This window comes from Notolepis coatsorum, assembly GCF_963971535.1.
Source record: "Notolepis coatsorum genome assembly, chromosome: 13".
Lineage (NCBI taxonomy): Eukaryota > Metazoa > Chordata > Actinopteri > Aulopiformes > Paralepididae > Notolepis > Notolepis coatsorum.
The window spans coordinates 42381555-42401518 of NC_140177.1; the positions used below are offsets into that span (position 1 = coordinate 42381555).

Genomic DNA, 19964 nt, shown 5'->3' on the forward strand with positions numbered 1-19964 from the left:
TAACCATTCTGCAATCTGTTAAACAAAAGTATTCACTCATATATTTTGATCAAACAATAACTGTGTAGTCCTTGAAAAACGGCCCGAAATAAGTTACTTCACCTCCTTATTTGGAGAGGAAGACAGTCTCTTAGAGTGGTAAGCCAATCACATTGGAGTCCTTGGCATGTGACAGCACATCTCAGAGACTCGATCAATGGGGGATGGGTTGTCGAGTCCCTATATTTACCACAGATCGGAGACATGGAGAAGAACGCACGGAGACCAGCAGACCACGTCGACGCACGGAGAGCATCATCTTGAGACGCTGAAAACCTATCCAATCGAGACGTGCTGCAGATGCTGATTAGACATAGAAAAGTTGACAAGAACTTTAAGCTGTTTGGATCTTCCAATAAACGACGGCCAGACTGTCTTTGTACCTTTAGCGCCTGGCTCCGACTCCAAATCATTTATAAGACAATTGAACAGAACGTGTGAGTACAACAGCAGAGATACTATAGAGATCCACTATACGATCCTAAGACTTTAGTAGATAGATTCATTGAAAATACACGTCAGTACTACTAGACTGCTATTATTGGTGGATATCAGGGTATATAACAGAGAACGCAGTGTTAGAGAGACAGGCCAGACACCCCCACCAGGGGGTTCTGCGTCTCTCACTACACGCCCATCCAGAGACTACTGTGAGCTGTTTCATGTGAGTAAAATCATGGACCCATTATGGTTGGTTAGAGTAAACATGTACAGATATCCATCTGAAACCAGGTTTACTCATGTGTAATGCTCAGTAAGATTCTCTATTTCATTTGATAACCATGACTACTGTTTATGTGCATACTAGGTTTGATGTGCAAACCTTATTAAGCCTATGTACAAACATGTTTGATGTACTATGAAATAATCCTTGTATGTAAAAAGCAACCTTCTAATTCACTCTGAGCCCCGAGGCAAAATAAAGCATGAGTTTTAAACTATAGCGCTGTTGTCTGGCTGCACAAGCTTATTTCTCTACTGACTATATTTGAAGTCAGATGAGGAGACCATTCTATCATTATGATCCTTCTTCCTTTCCAGATAAGCAACCTCATTGTACTGTAAATAACCTTAGATATTGATTAGAAATATACGACACTAATTTACCAAAATGTTGGATTTTTTCCTTTAAAGATTTTGTGTTGCTTGAGCTCCTGCCTCCCAAGATGCCTGAGCATGGTCCTGTATCTGTTTATATCAAGGAATCTCAACATGTCATAATGCTGGCATTCTAATGCTCTCCTTGCCACGTCTAATGAAGTCCATGGAAAATCACACTGAAACCCAACATATTTACACACGCCCGTGTGCACGCTTGCACACACAACAGGGTAATTGTATTCACTTACATCTGTGTACAAAATAGTTGCCCCACCACCAAGAATAAGTCATGCAAACATGTTTTCATTCTCTACTGGATTGATGAGCTCATGATGCAGGGACTAACACTAGACAACAGGTCTAAGTGTGCTTGCTGAACAAAATGGATCTACATTAATTTCCAATATACAATGGATGGGTAAAAGGGGACATATTGTGGAACATGGGTTTTTGTCTAGTCTTTGTATGGATTTGGCAGCCTCTGAAATGTTATTTAGGTGCTGGTGGGAAAAACTAGACCTGACATCCGTGGCTGACAGTGGGTATAAACCCTGAAACGGGCCAAATCCTCAATGACACAATGACTCAATGACCTTTTGACCATGTCCCTGGTCAGTTGGTATGGCCGACATGTTGAGCAGCCCTAGATGGAGTGGGGGAGAAAATATGTTTTGAGAAATATAAATGGCGGTCATGTTTTACATTTCACAACACTGGGATATCACACAGACAGTAACAACACATTTCATCAGGACTCGGCAAGAAGCCGCTAAGAAGTTGGTTTTGTGAAAGTGGCGCCTCCATGAGGTTGCTTTTGTAGGACAAACATATCTGTGAAGTTTGGTGCAAATCGGGTAGTGCATTTACTGTTTAGGTCATGTGCTTTTCCAAAATTCTGTTGGATCTGGTGATCATTGTTGAAGTCAGAGATTCTGTGTAGGATTGTTAGTAACTGTCTAACTGCACATATGGCTGTTTACACTAGTAACTGTTTAGTTGCATATATATCTGTTTCCACTAGAGGGCGCTCTAGGCGGAGCCACTCAGGTACACAACCTTGTGGTGTCTCTCAGTAAGAGAAGACCTATAGTGACTGCTGCTTAACATGTGATTAAATAAACCACACCAGTTTTGGCTCAAGATAGAAACCATGCCTCTTGACCACAGTATTGTCGCCCTATAGCCGAATTCTGTTAACAATCATAATTATCGTTTGGCCTATTAATTATATAAATTACACATTTAAAGATGTTGGTTATCCATATACCACACAGGACGTTTTATGAGAATCGGGTGAACAGGCTAGGGGGAGTAGGGGGGGGGAATCCAACACGGCATAGACTTCATAGGTACTTATGGCAAATGTGTTGTCCACGAGGTGTTGCATCTCTGGATATAATGTTCATGACAGTACGACTGTCTCTTTGTCGTTTCTCTATCTCTCATCCTCCTCTCCTCACCTGAGAACCTCACCTTTCCTCCTGCTACTCACACCTATCCCCTTCAACAATGTGTTTCCTACCCAATGTGTTTCCTACCCATTCCAACACTTTCTTCCACCAGACCAGCTTCAAGCCAACCACGCCAGTTTGGGAGCAATCCTGCAAACCTGTCCTACCCCCCCCCCCCCCCCCCCACCGCCACAAATATACCTATCACTGTACGTGGAGGCTTATGGAATTGTCAATCAGCTATCAGAAAAGCAGACACCATTACTGCCTATGCCCATAGTCAAAACCTCCAGCTTCTGGCTCTTACTGAAACCTGGATAACGCCAGATAATTCAACAACACCTTACTAAATGTACATGTAAATGGATCAGAAGATACAGATAAAAGTTTAACCTGATGCCAGGAAAGGTCATGTAGTCAACAAAATCAATTAGGGTTCTTCCTCTACTGGGCATACACGTTCACAGCAAGATTCTGATATAAACTATTCGTCAAGTTCACATGAAGGATCTGCTATGGCGACAAATGTGATGGCAGTTGGGGTGAATCCATAATATCCACTGACATTTGAAAAGTCATGTTAGCCTGTTGTGTCATTGTATCAAGGGCTCAGTTAATCAATTATGAAAACATGCCTCCTTTCATATTCTTCAGATTCTTGGTGGTGGGACAACCCATTTGTTTACATTTGGATCACTGATTGGGTCTTTTTCATGGAACATTTTGAAAACACTGGAAGCCTATGGCAGTGGTGAATCTGCAAAAAATAACTACCACATTTTTCAGTACTGGCAACATATTATGAAAAGGAATTATTGAATGACTTGGAACCCATGTTAAAACACTGGCATTGTCCTTCTTTTCAACACAATAGGGTCATCGCTACAAGGTCCTCTTGACAGGTACTACCTTCCCGGTGACTTGTTATTGTGAGCCCTCTTTATGGCACTAGACTCGCTGTGCCTGAGCTTACCGAGTCTTACATGCAGGTAACGTAAGAAATTATCTTCCTGTGTTTGTGGTAGGCAGTGTTGTAGTACTCGAGTCCGAGTCCTGGACTGATTGTCAGGACTTGTGACTCGACATGGACTTGAGCACTGATGACTCGGACTTGGACTCGAGCATTGACTGCATTCGGACTCAGAAGGTGCAGATGAGGACTCAGACTTGATAAATATATATATATTTTGTAATAAGCCCTAATCATTTGGCATAATATATTGATGGCTAGTGCATTTGTTTGGCTATTGTGTCACAAAGTAAATTAACACCCTTTGAAACGGTGACCGCTGTGTCATTTATGTTTAATGTAGAAGTCTTTTATTTGTATGTCGGCTCTTTGACTGCCAGAGTGGAGTGGACTCAACCCTGATGACTTGGACTCGGACTCAGACTAGGGTAATGGGGACTCGACTCGGACTAGACTCAGGCTATTCTTTGGTGACTCGGACTTGGACTCGAACACTGGGGACTCGAGACTCAACTCGGACTCGAGATTTAGTGACTCGACTACAACACTGGTGGTAGGTGTAGCATACACCAAATAAAAAATGCATTTTTATTTGTATGATTTTCAATCATAACAGAAATACACACATAAACCTCCCGCCAAAGGAACTCAAAACAGTACAATATAACAAAACAAAGTTATGCTTCCAGATAGACAAAACTAAATTAAACGTAAAAGTTAAAAAGTAACTATTATAGAGGGCCATATTGCCCTGTGCAAATAAGGTTGGGTAGCGATACATTCAATATACTGTATGCCAAGATTACAGCAATCAAAATATTCACAACACACATCGGCCACAGTTCATGTAACCAAAGCAACCAGATTACAAATATTTGTACAAGAAATAGTGCTATATTGTTCAATGGATAGAGGAAAAGGTGCTCTACTGTTGAGAGACCACAGATCATCATTATGTACTTGATGTAATCAGGGGCGTCATTTTGGTATGGCAAGGTATGGCACTCGCCATACCTTGGCAAATAAAAATGTAAAAAAAAAAAATGTATTACAATTTTTTATGTTGATTTAGAATTCGAATGTCAACATTATGAACAAAGCTTCGAACTATTTGGTACAGCCCTAGCATGTTTTGATATTGTCAATTATCTCACTTTTACTAGGTGACTTTTACTGTGACTAACTGAAATATGCCCCAAAAAAAAGGAAAATGGACATAGGGACGTTTTTTAATCAAAGGGTAGCAGAGACAAGTGATACAGGGACACAGGTAAGGTCTGGCTTAGTGATTATAATAGTGCAGTTCAGCATTCAGTAACCCATACTTTTTGTGAATGTGTTTTTGATACTACATTCTGTTGAACACACAGTTATGATATTACATTCTGCATAATTCGTATGCAAAATATTGTGGTTCACTGCTTTAGTCTGTTGACACATTTCTATACTAAAAATAATATTAATCATGTTTGTAATGTAGACCAAGATAATAGCGTCAATCAGATGATGGTCTATAATTTGATATAATTTATACATTTTACCCTCCGATTATACAAGATATCAAACAATCCTAATGCAACCAAATGCAATCTGGTTACCTTAACTCTTTCACGACCACACTACCAAAGGGTTAGCCCTTTCACTGCGACAATACAGAAGGTTAACCCTTTCACTGCCACACGACAAAGGGTTGACCATTTCACTACCACACTGCAGAAGGTTAACCCTTTCACTACCACACTACGGACGGTTTCTGTGGTGTGGTAGTGAAAGGGTTAAACTTCTGTAGTGTGGTAGTGAAAGGGTTAATGTGTTGGAGCAACCCAATCCATGACAAACACACACTCGCACAGACACACTCAATTATAGGACGCAACCAGGGCCATAGGGAAAACGTCCTATCTGACTAACCAATGGTAAATGGTGCATTTATATAGTGCTTTTATCAAAAGCGCTTTACAATTTTGTTCCTCGCAATCACCCATTCATTCACACACAGAAGGCGGAGGCAACCATGCAAGGTGCCAACCTGCTCATCAGGAGCAATTAAGGGTTAGGTGTCTTGCTCAAGGACACGCTGCCTGCCTGGGAGGAGCGGGAATTGCACTGGAATACTTCCACTGTCGCCCCCACTGTCACTGGTCTGTGAATGCAGATGGAGCCCTGTAACTAATATGCCTGATCTCTATACATTGTTACAGTACATGGGCCATAGTTAAAAATACATTTAACTCTTTCACTACCACACTACAGAAGGTTAACCCTTTACTATCACACGGTTAACTGTCTGTAGTGTCATAGTAAAGGGTTAACCTTCTGTAGTGTGGTAGTGAAAGGGTTAACCTTCTGTATTGTCACAGTTAAAGGGTTAACCATTTGGTAGTGCGGTAGTGAAAGGGTTAAGGCTGGACTGCTGCCAGCAGCTGGAGAACTAACGGCGGCAGAACTTGAGAACTGAGTAATGTCTGACTCTTAACAAACCCTGCATGGAAAAAGAGTATACAGACCCTCATCTGTACCTTCTTTGTCTACTGTTTACTTTTATTCATATTTTATATTCATATTAAACATTTGTATGACCTATATTCATTATCTTCCCATTACCCTGCCCATACCCCCCCCCCCCCCCCTCCATGCTGCTATGACATGTGAATCTCCCCAAGGGGATCAATAAAGGAATATCTTATCCTATCTTAGTAAAGCACTGAAAATTACCTATATTATGGACACATCCTTTTTTTTCTTTTTTAAACAGGGTAAAACACTCACTCACTCACTCACTACCAGGGGAAGATTCCCCCTATCGGGGAAAGATGCACCCTAGAATGTAATGTATCACCAAGCTTAACAAAATAACCAATACTGTCTCATAAGCCAAATGATTCATATAAAAAAGAGTTGTTTTATCCAAAGCCTTCTCGCAATTTAATAGTCCTATTAAATTATATTTGGAGGAGTGGTAGAATTCCACTCCTTTAATAGTACCCTCTCTGCAACCAACGTGCCAAACATTAAAGTATGTTGTAACTGCAAGTTAAAACAAATTCTAAATTTATTTTAGTGCCGTCAATAGATTAATTTTTTTTTACTAATTAATCTCACAATTTTCTGTAATTAATCTAGATTAAAAATAGCATTTTTCTACTTAAGACCGTAGCTTGTAACACATATACTTGAGTAAAGTCATGGAATTTATGTAAATTCAACGCAAAGAAAGTATATTTAGATTCAAAGACTATTTTAATAGCTTTCTTTGAATACAGTTTCTCTCCTGTGGAATACAAATGTTCAACAAAACCATCTACATTGACTCAGCTAGACCTCTTTCTTTTTTTTCTTTTTTTAACTTTGACCAGTCAGCTGGTTCTTTTAGCGTTTATCGCTTTTTCTGGTCAAGCATGACCGACAGAAACAGGTTGAATGGGATATAGATCGGGGAAAGACACTCTGAGAAAATACGGCGAGTCCGGGAGTCGAACTCGTGTACCCCAGATCCGTGACGCGCACGGTTGTCCCCGACGCCGAGATAGCGCAGAGATACGCGGTGAGCTACTGGAGCTCCCCCTAGACCTCTTTCTTATATCCGCGGCGCTAACATTGAAGATTTTTCATTCCATAGATTCATCTAGATTAATTTATTTTAATGCTTTAAATAATTTAAATTAATCTCCAAAGTTAAAGCATTAATTTTTACAGCCCTAGTTTATTTATTTTTTTACCCAGGGACAGTGCACATTAATCAACATCTTCAGTTTCCACATCAATGTAAATGTGCCTTGAGGATATTACATAAGCTTGTATAACATTATCCTGGTAACAAGCATCTATAATATAGATGCAATGTGATAGTGTTTAGTTTAACAGCACAAATCAGATGGAATCTGATCTTTTCTATTCTGATTTGGGCCACTTTCATTTATGATCAGATACTGGTCAGATTTTTTGCAATGTGACCTCAGTCTGAACAGTCATGTCAGAATTCATGAGACTTTGTCACTCTAGATCAGGGGTCCCCAAACTTTTTCCTGTGAGGGTGAGGGCCACATAACTTTTCCCTTCTCTGGGGGTCAGTTTGGGGTCAGTTTGTAACAGAAAAAGTGTGACAATCGCAGGGGTGCCTAAACATAAACATTTATTGTTTTCCAGAAAGCCACACAAACAAATATTAATAACCCTTTCCGGGATCTTCACAGAAAAAAAGTCAGGAAATAAATAACACTATTAATGAAATAAATAACTAATTATGAAATAAATATACAGTACCTACAGACCACCTAGCTCTAGCTCTGTACTATTTAAAAGCACAGTGCAGGACACACTCAAAGGTTATCGCACCTCAGAGATGGCAGTGGACATGTATGACAGGACAAAGGCCGTAATGGCCTTGGGATCAGTGGTGCAGTCGTAATATGGGCCAAGGCCAAACGCCACATGCACACACGCTCCTGCGCACGCGCATACATGTTCCCTCGGTTGCGCACAGAACAGATGATTATTATGCATAACAATGTTTTAAATGTAATTGTAGTTACAATTTCTTTAATTGAATTAACTTAAACTAGAAAAGTAAATACAATCTAAATTAACAATGTAACTTAGTTAGTTTACTGAAGGACAGTTTCCTTCAGACTGAAGCACAACTTGTCTCATCCTTCCAGTCGGGAGATCAAGCAACCCCCCACCTACAGGGCTTGTATTTAGGTTGTCTGTATCCTATTATTATGCAAAGTCTAGGTGATAAGTGCCAGCCGGGGTATACGGCGCGACGAGTCATTTTTGTGTGCGCGCGTGCACATCATTGCGCGCACTTCTGTCTCAGTGACGTAGCCTAAACGGCGTTTAACCGCGTTTGACCACCACTGCATGCCTGCTTGGGATTGAGGAACATACTACCAGCCAAAGGAGGAAGCAGAAAAGGATGGACGAGTATGTAGTAGAGTCAACTTGTGGCACAAGCTCAGACCTCAGCTGAGACTGACTGTTCTATCCAGTCCTCGACAGAATGCTGCAAGAGCTTGAGAGCAGGTTCTCATGAGTTGGAGAACAACTTATGAGAGGCATACAGGCATGTTATCCAGCCTCAGACCAGTTTCTCTCAGTGGAATTGCTGCAACCCCTCGCCACACATTACAATATCCAACTACTGCCAGAAGAGATCACAGTTGCAAAGTGTTTCCTGGCCAGGACAGGCAGAGATGCAGTCCCTACTATCCAAAGTGTCTTTTCCCTCCTGGATGATAATGAATTTTATTTATAAGGCGCCTTTCAGGACACTAAAAAAAAAAGTCCACAAATCGGTGAATGAAAATTATAGGATCAATGAAAACTACTACTTACTGGGCGGCTACGTGGCGTAGTGTGCAAGGCGCTCACCATGAAATGCTGGAGACGCTGGGCTCGTCAGTTCGAGCCCAGCGCTTCACATTTGCTTTCAGTTTAGCTGGTCGTCCATACTAATACACATTGGCCGTATTAGGGGGTGGGAAACTGATGGGTGGGGATAGGGCGTTGTGGACAGCGACTCCTCAGGTCGGTTGGTGCGCCTGCGCAGTAGAATCAGGAAGTGTCGGGGGCAGCGTGAGCCTCCCACGCGTTACACCGCCACTGAGAGATCGAGCTGCGCAGGTGAAAAGATGCGACTGCTGTTACCTCAAGTACCGGAGGGGACTTGTGCTATGTATGACTTAGTCCACATTGCAGCCGGCTTGTGGGAGGCAAGAAACAGCGTCCGTGACAGGGGAGGGTTGAATTGGATGATACGAAATTGGGATGGGAGAAAATATAGAAAAATGGGAGAAAAAAAAAAAAAAAAAAAAACTACTTACTAAAAATGGATGTTTAAAAGTACTAAAAACCAAAATATCAAACATTTAGCAGAGACAATGGGGATGCTGCCATCTTAAAAACTTTATATATTTTTTTTTAGCTCCGGGCCAAATGTGGAGGACGGATTCGGCCCGCTGGCCGTAGTTTGGGGACCACTGCTCTAGATCGACATCAGTGGTGGAATTCACTCAGTGATGGAGGTAGTCAGTGAGTTTACCTTATAAGTATTTGTGGCGATAGCTTCTGTACAACAACTTGAGGGGATGCATCATAACCAGTCTGTTTGAAAGCATATCGAAATTGGACACCTCCCTCCATCATCATCTAGTTATGCTGCACAAACAAATTAAACCATAAACTTCCCAGTGTCCTGCATGTTTACATCCATCTTTGTTATCATTAATTCAAGCATGACCAGTACACACTGGATTTATTTTTATGCGAACAGCCAACCTAAAAAATAAAAATAAAAAATAAGTGCTTTTAATAAAGAATTGAGGACTAAGGTTTGAAAGAGTGAAACACAAAATAAACTAACGAGACCAAGGGCACAATTACTTAAAACTTAGTCCTATAAATAAAATAGTGAAGAATCTCTTCCCATGAGGTTTGTCCCAGCATGCCACCCGCTTCCAAAACACCAGATTGGACTCATCTATAATGGCTGCGGTCACAACAGGCCATCTGTAGTCACTGAAATGTTAGCAGACAGGATGGGTGCCTATAACCACTCTCTCATTCAAGTGCAGTAATTCTCCCTTACAAAAGAGTGACCGGTTTTTAATTACAGCAAATTGTTTTTATTAAGATATTAATACAATACAAAAACCTACAAAAGATAACAGTACCTCCATTTAGCAGACAAACTATAACAAAATCGCACACGTTAGCACAACATAATTTGCAGACTTTATACAGCACCTATACCGTTTAGTCCACAAGTAAATCACTAAACGGTGAAGAACATCCAATACACTCATCTTAAGTGAACATTGAAAGAAATACGTGATGAGGATCTTAATGTTTACAGACCCCATGGCTTTGTAGCTCCAAAACAGCAACTTTCAAGGTTAGAATCTACAACAGAGGGACCTGGCCTCACAAAAACATATCCAAATTCAGGGGCCGAAGTTTAGCATTTATGAAGAGTTTTCCCCTTCCTTCTCCAATAATATAAAGCACAATGCAAGTGGACGACCACCGTCACTGCGGTAAGAAAAAAGGTCAGGGCTCAAATCAGGTCAGCCACATTCATAGGCATCTCCTCCACAGTTGTATTGTAAAACGTCTCTATGTCTCGAAGAATCCTCTTGTCCTCTTCAGTGACGAAGTTTATGGCAACTCCTTTTCTGCCGAATCGCCCGCCCCGACCGATTCTGGAGAGATCCAAGAACAATTAAGAATGTGGACAAATTACATTTTAACACACTACAACAATGCATATTAATAACTCAACTTACCTATGAATATAATTCTCTCTGTTTGTAGGAAGGTCATAGTTTATGACTAGGGAAACCTGCTGCACGTCAATCCCACGAGCCTGGATATAAAAAGACATACAATTTATAAACACCAAACATGACATCTGGATGAAATACACACATTTCTAAATGTAGTCTGCGTTTTAAGTAACAGATTCCTATATGAAAGGAAACTATTGTGGAGCACAGACCCCAATCTCCCATAAGGTTTGACTGCTCTGCCATTACAGGACTGTTGCAGAGTTGAACCATTCCGCAAGGCCTTTTTTATTTGTTGCACCTAAAACCCTCCATGGTTTCCATACTAACCAGAAGATCAGTAGTGATCAACACTCGACTGGAGCCAGACCTGAACTCCCTCATGATGACGTCTCGCTCCTTCTGTTCCATGTCGCCATGCTAAAAATAAAAAAGACAATGCAGATCAATATGGCGCCTCATGTACAGAATTACCCCAGTGTAGCACCATCTGGCCTCTGGAGCCAAACGAGATGAAATCTCACCAGAGCAGAGACGGTGAAGTCCCTCCCGTGCATTTTCTCCGTCAGCCAGTCGACTTTTCTCCTGGTGTTGAGGAAGATGACGGCCTGAGTGATTGTCAGAGTCTCATACAGGTCACACAGCGTGTCCAGCTTCCATTCCTGAAACGCATTAAATGTCATGATTAGATGTCTAGACATGTGCCGATATGTTGCAACAAAAGGAATCCAATAAATCCTTGGGGTGAGTTTCCACTTCAGACAATTTGCATATCAACATGCGGTCTGCAATATGATCACTATCCATGTAACTATTCAATATAGTTGCATCCGATACAATCAAGCCTAGTTACGAGTGATAAGAGTTCAACAGTGACGTTGCCCACAAAGTCGAAAGCGTTCTAAATGTATCAAGTAACTTATGTCCGTGTGTCATTTCAATTAATTAGGTATTCCTGGTATTAGTTGGCCAGCTGAATATATAGCCAACAAATCAAGATTCTTTATATGGTCAGAAAGACCAAATCCAAGTAATTTATCTTTACCAACTATTGTCACAGGGTATCTGCAGGTTTAGCCCAGTCAGATTTAAGGCTTTTTAAGACTTTTTAATGCCACTCAGAATTAAATTTAATACCAATTTCACGATAACAAAATGGCAAAAATCATGGGTACTATCAGTACACTCATTCAAGGGTACTACGACTATGCCTGCACCTCATGGTACCAAAGCACCTCAAAGGCACTAAAAACAAGATTACAAACATCACAAAACAAACTGGTCAGACTACTGCTTAACCTCACTCCTAAAACCCACTTTACCCCTGCCCACATTCAAAACCGCTCTTAAAGAGCACCTACGGGAGGCTGCAATTCGAAACTGGCCACCGTAAATGTCCAACCCCCCCCCCCCCCCCCCCCTCCTCCTAATGTACAGTCTCATCCCCATCATATATATATAATATTTTCTGTTATGATCTCTGGATTTGCATATCGTATGTCACAAATGTAACAGTACTACAGTATATACCTGTATGTCATGATGTCATGTATGTTTTTACTGTATTTATTTCTGTATATTTTATTTCATTTTTATTCTATTTTACTCTACTCTTATCCTAGGCAACTTGATTGATTTGTGTTATTATTCTAATTCGTGACCCGTCCTGTCTAAATGTTTAAATGTTGAGCGATTTGCAGTGTCAAATTTCCCACGGGATAATAAAAGTATTTCTATTCTATCTATTCTATGTTGTGTATGTCAATATGAATTGAAAATGGGGGACCCTGATGTAAACAAGACAAACGTCTTTCTCTGGTCTGGATCCCCTTATTATTGTGTGTATTGAGCTGTACTGTATTGTGTACACATTCTGCAATCTGTTAAATAAAGTTTTCATTCATCCAGTTGTTTTGTTTTTGTGGTTTGGTTGAATGAATACTTTATTTAACAGATTTCAGAATGGGTACAATACAGTACAGCTCAATACACACAATAATAAGGGGATGCAGACCAGAGAAAGACGTTTGTCTTGTTTACATCAGGGTCCCCCATTTTCAATTCATAGTGACATTTATGACATACACAACATACATGACATTTATGGCATAGGGATATACATGACATACAGGTATATATTACCGTTACATTTGTGACATACATGATATGCAAATATACAGTACTGTTACGCATAGATCCAACAGAGTCAGGGAACATCGCTTGAAACACCTCTCCTAGTCCCTCATTTCCATTGTAGGACTGATGCTTTGCGACCGTATTTAGAACCCACAGTATCTCAGCTTCAAGGGTTGGCGTGGAGCCGAACGTTACCCGGACAGGTGCAGATGTAATTGGTGGTAGACGTAGACCTACCTGTCCCCGAGCAGTTGATGTGGACGGCGTCGAAAAGAAATTTGATATTGAAGTTGTCTGCAGGCGGGTTTTTGCAGATGTAACATGCTTAGCGCTGTGCATGTGTGACTCGACTGCTTTTATTCCCATCGTTCCCAGTTTAAAATCCTTTTTGCAGAGTTTGCAGCGGGCCTCGTACTTTCACCGGTGCAAACAGAGGGGTTTCGAGCCAGTTCTCATTAAATTTGCACTTTCCCATGTTAAATTAACGAGTGCAAATAAATACAAATCAATTAAACTAAACTAAACGTCAGCGTTATCGCTACGGCTTGAATAACGTGTTACCTATGCTCCGGTGTTCTGAAATAGCTCCCGACGGCGACACACATTAAGGACCATAAATTGGTTCCGCCCCACTGCGTACCGTTTGCGTGAAAGAAAAAAAAAAAGCCTGACTTTATCTCCCGTTAATAATAGTTTCCCCCCAGATTTCACAATGAAACATAAGATGACATGGCATGTTTTTAAGACCTCCGAAAGTCGGATTTAAGACATTTTAAGACAAATTAAGGCCTTAATAGTTGATAGTTGAATTTAAGACTTTTTAAGGTCCCGCGGACACCCTGTGTCAGAAACTGTTTAGTAAGCCATTATTTAAGCAAACGTGCATCTTTCAGCAACCAAACGTTAGCCAAGGTAACTAGTGAATGATGAAATAGTTTAGTAAAAGTACTTTTGCTTGGCTTCATATTCAGTACAGTAACCTATTTTTATTTTAAATTGCCTTTATTTCTGTGACAGTCATGGCTTGTTAGCTTCAGTATGGCTAAATTGTGGCCAGCCTTTGGTATCGCCTTTTTAAATGTCAGAACGCTATGAATTGGGGGCCATTCCCTAAAGGTCTGGATAATTGTGGATTTATGTGAAGTATGCATGAGTGCCTTCATGCACCAACTGAATTTACTGTGGGCCCCTAAAGATCCCCTCCACTCAAAACATGTTTAACTCTTCTTGGGGGCATGATTTTGACAACAAATTTTTGCAGAACTTAAGTCACCATAGCATCTTTTTCACATTCTATTCTTCCCCTGGAAAGAGATTCTCTGTACTTCCCTGAAATCCGAGTTGCATGTAATTTCACAGTCCAATAAGTGGCAAGTGAGAATGTGTAGCACAGAGTCTTGAGACGAAGGACACTGGACATTAAGAAAGAGGTCCCTCCTGGCCTCATTATAGACACTATGCCTTTAGTTTCCTTCTTTGGTGTACCCATACTGACATGGCCGCAAGAGCCCAACCGTGGAGTCACGCTCTTACAGATTTAGCAGGGTGCTTAAAAGAAGGGGACGAGAAAACTAGGGCACATTTAGACCCTTCGCCCATAACCGTTCCAAATTTATAAGCTGCTGCACCAAACTCATGTACACGAGTAGCCCTACACACACACCTCTCTCTCAACATTGATGTAGAACTGCTTGATGCCCTCCAGGGTCAGCTCTTCCTTCTTCACCAGGATACGAATGGGTTCTCGCATGAACTTTTTAGTCACCTCCAACACATCTGCAGGCATGGTGGCAGAGAGCAGGACCACCTGAAAGACGACAATGACATTTAGTGGAGTGGTAATCGGATGTAAATCGCAGGGCGCTCCAGAAGAACTGGCACAGCGCAACAGTAAAGATGCAACTGTGGCACAGGGCCTCGAGACGGAGGTCAACGAACATTAAGAAAGAGGTTCGACAAAGTCTCATTTGCGGCCCGGTGCGCCAATACTCTACTTCCGCGTTGATACTTGGCTAGCATTATTGCATGAACTAGGAAAACCCGGGTCACACAATTTTAGCAGAGTTCTTTAATGCAGAAGCAGCGTGTAATAGACAAGATTCGTTTTTAATAGGCATCTTAATAAAAAATAAGGCATTTATATAGTGCTTTTATCCAAAGAGCTTTACAATAAATACAATAATAAAACAAATGTAAAGTGATGAATCACATCTCATTTCCCCAAAGAACAATTACATAACTCACTTGAGTGTTTGTGCTCAACTTCTGGAAGATCTCATAGATTTGATCTTTAAACCCTCGACTCAGCATCTCGTCTGCTTCGTCCAGAACAAACATCTTGATCAATTTTGGCGCTAGGAAATAATACATAGCATTATGCATGCATCTAAACATTCAGTCCATCTCCTTAATAAAACAAGGACGCGAGACGGTGTAGAGGCTCGTGTTGGGGATACTTACACAGGTACCTCCTGTTGAGCATGTCAAACACACGGCCTGGGGTTCCCACCACCATGTGAGGGGCTTCGGCCTGGAGCTTCTGCATCTCACTGCGGACGTTGGTCCCTCCGATACACGCATGGCAGGCTGCACCCATGTAGTCACCGAGAGCCATGATTACCTTCTGGATCTAATGGGAGGGAAATTTAACAAAGGGTCCATGAGCCGTTTTGAAAGACAGACATTAGTGTATATATATATTTCATATAGAAATACACCCAAGGGTGTGGGGGTTGATAATGCTTTGAGTGATCAGTAAATTGTATTGTCCTCATTTCTGAAATCAGTCCCGAAAGATGAAACATCATATCACTCAAAGTCTTTCTTCCCCCCCCCATGGTCAAGACCTGGATCATACATCCGATGAAGCAAAGTGAAGCCAGGTCACCTTTCAGACCAATGCAGTCATGGACAGGGACTACACCAATCTTACGAGGGTTGATCACTTTATTTGCATTTTATTACAGGTAGATTAAATGTTTGAGAATAGTACCTTAGTATTTGAGCCACTGTCCCAATATGCCGCCTTGGTCTGAGACACTTAAGTTAATCCTGACCTCAGGTACAGCATACCTGCTGAGCCAGCTCCCTGGTAGGGGCGAGTACCAGAGCCTGGGTCTCCTTCTGCTCTATGTCCAGCTGCTGCAAGATAGAGATGGCAAACGTGGCCGTCTTACCAGTGCCTGACTGGGCTTGGGCAATGACATCATAGCCTGGCAGAAGAGGGGGTTTGGTTAGGCATTTAGGATTTATAATACCGCTCGGTGGAAACTGTACAGAGGTTAATTATTTAGTAATTGACATCATAATTAAAGCTTCCGATGAATACAAGCAGGCTAAATATGACTACATTAGAATGAATAAATACACATTCCATCATGTGACCGTTTTGAGTCACCAGTTGTTTGAGTGATCAGTAACATAAAGGGTGTCTCCATTTCTGAGTCAGTCCCGAAAGATGAAAGCATCATTTCACTCAAAAAGCAGGCTGCATGCCAATGCACTGGCAACATTATGATACCATACCTTTGATGCAAGGAATGATTGCCCGCTGTTGAATGGCAGATGGCTTTTCAAAACCATATGCATATATTCCCCGAAGTAGTGTCTCCTTCAGGTTCATATCATCAAAGTTGTCTGTAATCTCGTTCCAGTTGCTCTGAAGAGGTAAATAAGGTTTAATTAAAAACACAAGTGACCTCTGTAGTTTACATCAGTGCAGGACGATGTGATCCATTTGGATCAATGCATTACCTCTTAACCTGCAACGACCCACATGTGGGCCCTTTTTAGGACGATTTGCCCACCGGCACTTGCGACCCCTAGTGGCTCAGTGTGCATATTTTGTAATACAATACATAAAGGGTGTCTCCATTTCTGAGTCAGTCCCGAAAGATGAACTTCTTTTGTACAGCTTACCAAAATCACTCCTAAGCACTCATTTCTGAATGGATTTTTATGAAATTTGGACATGTACTACATAGGCTTCAGGTCCATATGGATTTGGGAAATACTACCTCTGGACTAGTACTGGGCGATATGGCCAAAAACGTTATTGCGATAAAATTATTTTCATATAACTCTATATCGATAATTATCGTAGATATAATTTCTGTCAAGTTTAATTAACTTCTTATGCCCGGCGCCGATTGACGGGCTATTAATAGACTCGTTTTGCTGCTGCGAATGTCTCGAGTTGATGTCGTCATCAGTCCGCGCACGTTAGCAGTTTGTCTCTTATGACAATGTACTAACTATCACCCTAAAATACTCCGTTCAGCCCCAATACATGCAACGACGTCCACCGCATACCCCACACTACTCGAACCGTGGCCTCAGAATTCACACCACACCCACTCGGCACGTAAACTATAAAATAGCGGCGTGCAAGCTAATGATCCTAGCCAGCCTTGTTTACTACTGGAGTCCTACCTCTCTACCCAGAGGTGCAGCACGGGTCTCCTTAGTTATCGTTATATCACCCAGCCCTACTCTGGACTACTAACTAGGGGTGCACCGATATATCGGTCGGGTATCGGTATCGGCCGATAAGTGCCTTGTTGACTGCTATCGGCCGATAAGCTCAAATGTGCCGATAGCAGTCGCCGATAACTAACCATCCATTTGTGTAGCGTCAAAAGGCAAAAAAAAAAATTCACTCGCGACCTACCTGCACAACGCCCGCCGTCCCCCCCACACACACACAAGCTACTGCATCAAAGTTACTATTTATGATTAACAAGGCATTCGTTTTGTGGCATTAACGTTATATAGTTAGTGTTACACGGACAATAACATCAGCATATTATTATTACCCATAGCAGCAAGGCATTACTCCGAGTCCGTTCATAGCCGGGAGGCAGAAGACTAACGTTACTGGTGACTGTGTGTGTGTGTGTGTGTGTGTGTGTGTGTGTGTGTGCGCGCGCACGCTGAACAGGTGGCCAGGAGTCTATTCCACTATAGATATACCCACGCGCTTAGCTTTAGTTCTTATTTATTTATCCACTGTCATTTGCAGTGTTGGTGTAGTGTTATTATTTATTTTCGGACATTACGATGCGTCGTTGAGGCATTTTTTTTTATATTATAGCTATATCTGCATTACTATGGCCCATTCAAAATCGGGTATCTATCGTTCCGGATGTGGGAACGTTATATTTTTTCATTCATACATTGTTGTGTTAATACCGTCGAGAATGTCATCTTTCAAACGAGACCAGGCTCATGCATGCGCTATAAGTATAAAGTATGTTGTTTTGCAAAGAAAATTATGCAGTCCTCAAACAAAAAATGGCCAGGTTGACTCATTGCAGGTTAAGCGGTTTTAAAATTCAGTGTGGATTCACCTCGATGACACCATCGGGCTCCATTCCCTCGGGCCCCCCATGGTCTCGATCTCTTGAACTGCAAAAGAGAATAGTCATGAGGGATACACATCATGAAATCACGATTCCCACAAATAAGTTGTTTTGCACAAGGGGAGCTGAATAACTTGTGTGCAAGAATGAAACCTGGTTATGTAACGGAAGTGGTTCTAAAAGACCAGGACGCTCATTAGTCAAGTTTAAAATCATAAGCAATACGAATTATATCTTCACGGTAGCCAAACATAGATATCTGCTTCATTTAGCCAATATGTCGGACAATCGGGCCGGTGCCGTATTAGCCGCTTTCCTGACTGCGATGCAAGCCAGGGGCCGTCTTGGATCACAGTCACTAAAGGGGATAGTGCAGTATTAGTCATGAACGCTTCTGACGAATACAAGCAGGCTAAACATAACATTACAATTTATAAATACAGTCTAATATGACCGTTTTGAGTGATCAGTAAAGTAAAGGGTGTCTCCATTTCTGAGTCAGTCCCGAAAGATGAAGCATCATTTCACTCAAAAAGCATCGTGCTGCCAGGCCGTACCGCGTTCTGGGCATAACATTTACCTATGTTAACGTTCAGAGAAACACTGGTTACAATCAATAGAAAGTCATTTGACTTGGAACGAAGCCTTGACAATACATGAAGGTTGACGTGCGTTACGTGGCTTTACATTTTAAATGGTGGATATGTAAAGCCAAGTCAGCTAGGCTAACATGACTATAGCTAGCGACGCATTGCTGACGTCAAGGCACTGGTCGGGGCCTATAGCTAGATAACCAACCAACGGCGCAAATTCATGCAGATGCAGAACAGATGTCAAATACATGCACAATGGACGTCTTCACAGTCATTCGGGTGACGGTAATAATCCCCTCACCCGTATGAATATGTACAATGTGTACCTGTTGTAATCAGCAGAATCACTAGACATGGTCCGTACCCGACTGCGGCGTGACTGGAAAGATCGCACAAGACAACGCCCACTGCTTTTATGTAGCCGGACTATTTTCGCACATGGATTTAAAACTCAAGCCAACTCGAAGATCGTATGATCAAAGTACTAACGAAAAAAATTCCACATAGTTTGTATTATTTCCAATATATGGTATACAGAGGTACATTTCGATAATCAACGGTAAGAGATTAATTCAGACTACATTTCTTAGCGGAAGGATATTGCAGTATGAACTGTGGGTGCTTAGACTGCTACAGAGGCTCTGACAGGTCAAAACTAGAACTGCGCGAAGGCGAGATTGGGTTTGATTGATTGATTGAAAACTTTATTAACAGATTGCAGAATGCAGGGGTGCAGTCGTAATATCAGAAGTGAATGAATGAATGAAAACTTTATTTAACAGATTGCAGAATGGGTACAATACAGTACGGCTCAATACATACAATTGTTAAGGGGATGCAGACCTGAGAAAGACGTTTGTCTTGTTTCCATCAGGGTCCCCCATTTTCATTTCATATAGACATTTATGACATACACAACATACATGACATTTATGGCATAGGGACATATAGGTATTTAGTACTGATACATTTGTGACATAAGCGGTATTCAAATATACAGTACTGTTACCCCTAGATCCTGACAGAGT

The 19964-nt window shown here is 41.5% G+C and overlaps 1 protein-coding gene across 1 annotated transcript; it reads right to left on the reverse strand.

Annotated features, from left to right (window-relative positions):
* Window positions 1-10170: 10170 nt before the first annotated feature.
* Window positions 10171-19322, reverse strand: eif4a2 (eukaryotic translation initiation factor 4A2). The gene is made up of 11 exons (XM_084327937.1): window positions 19263-19322; window positions 18332-18389; window positions 16509-16641; window positions 16056-16195; window positions 15444-15612; window positions 15228-15337; window positions 14647-14790; window positions 11372-11509; window positions 11178-11267; window positions 10848-10927; window positions 10171-10763 (listed from the first exon to the last, which is right to left on the reverse strand). The coding sequence occupies exons 1-11, from the start codon at window positions 19289-19291 to the stop codon at window positions 10619-10621; spliced, it is 1236 nt and encodes a 411-aa protein (XP_084184063.1). The 5' UTR covers window positions 19292-19322; the 3' UTR covers window positions 10171-10618.
* Between the last annotated feature and the right edge of the window lie 642 nt (window positions 19323-19964).

What these genes read in the sequence shown, in the direction of transcription:
- eif4a2 (XM_084327937.1), bottom strand. Translation starts at nt 19,291, where the DNA reads ATGTCTAGTGATTCTGCTGATTACAACAG. An exon ending in ACATCAATGTTGAGAGAGAG is followed by an intron (nt 11,510 to 14,646) that starts GTGTGTGTGTAG and finishes AATGCGTTTCAG; the next exon opens with GAATGGAAGCTGGACACGCT. An exon ending in AGAGAGAATTATATTCATAG is followed by an intron (nt 10,764 to 10,847) that starts GTAAGTTGAGTT and finishes GGATCTCTCCAG; the next exon opens with AATCGGTCGGGGCGGGCGAT.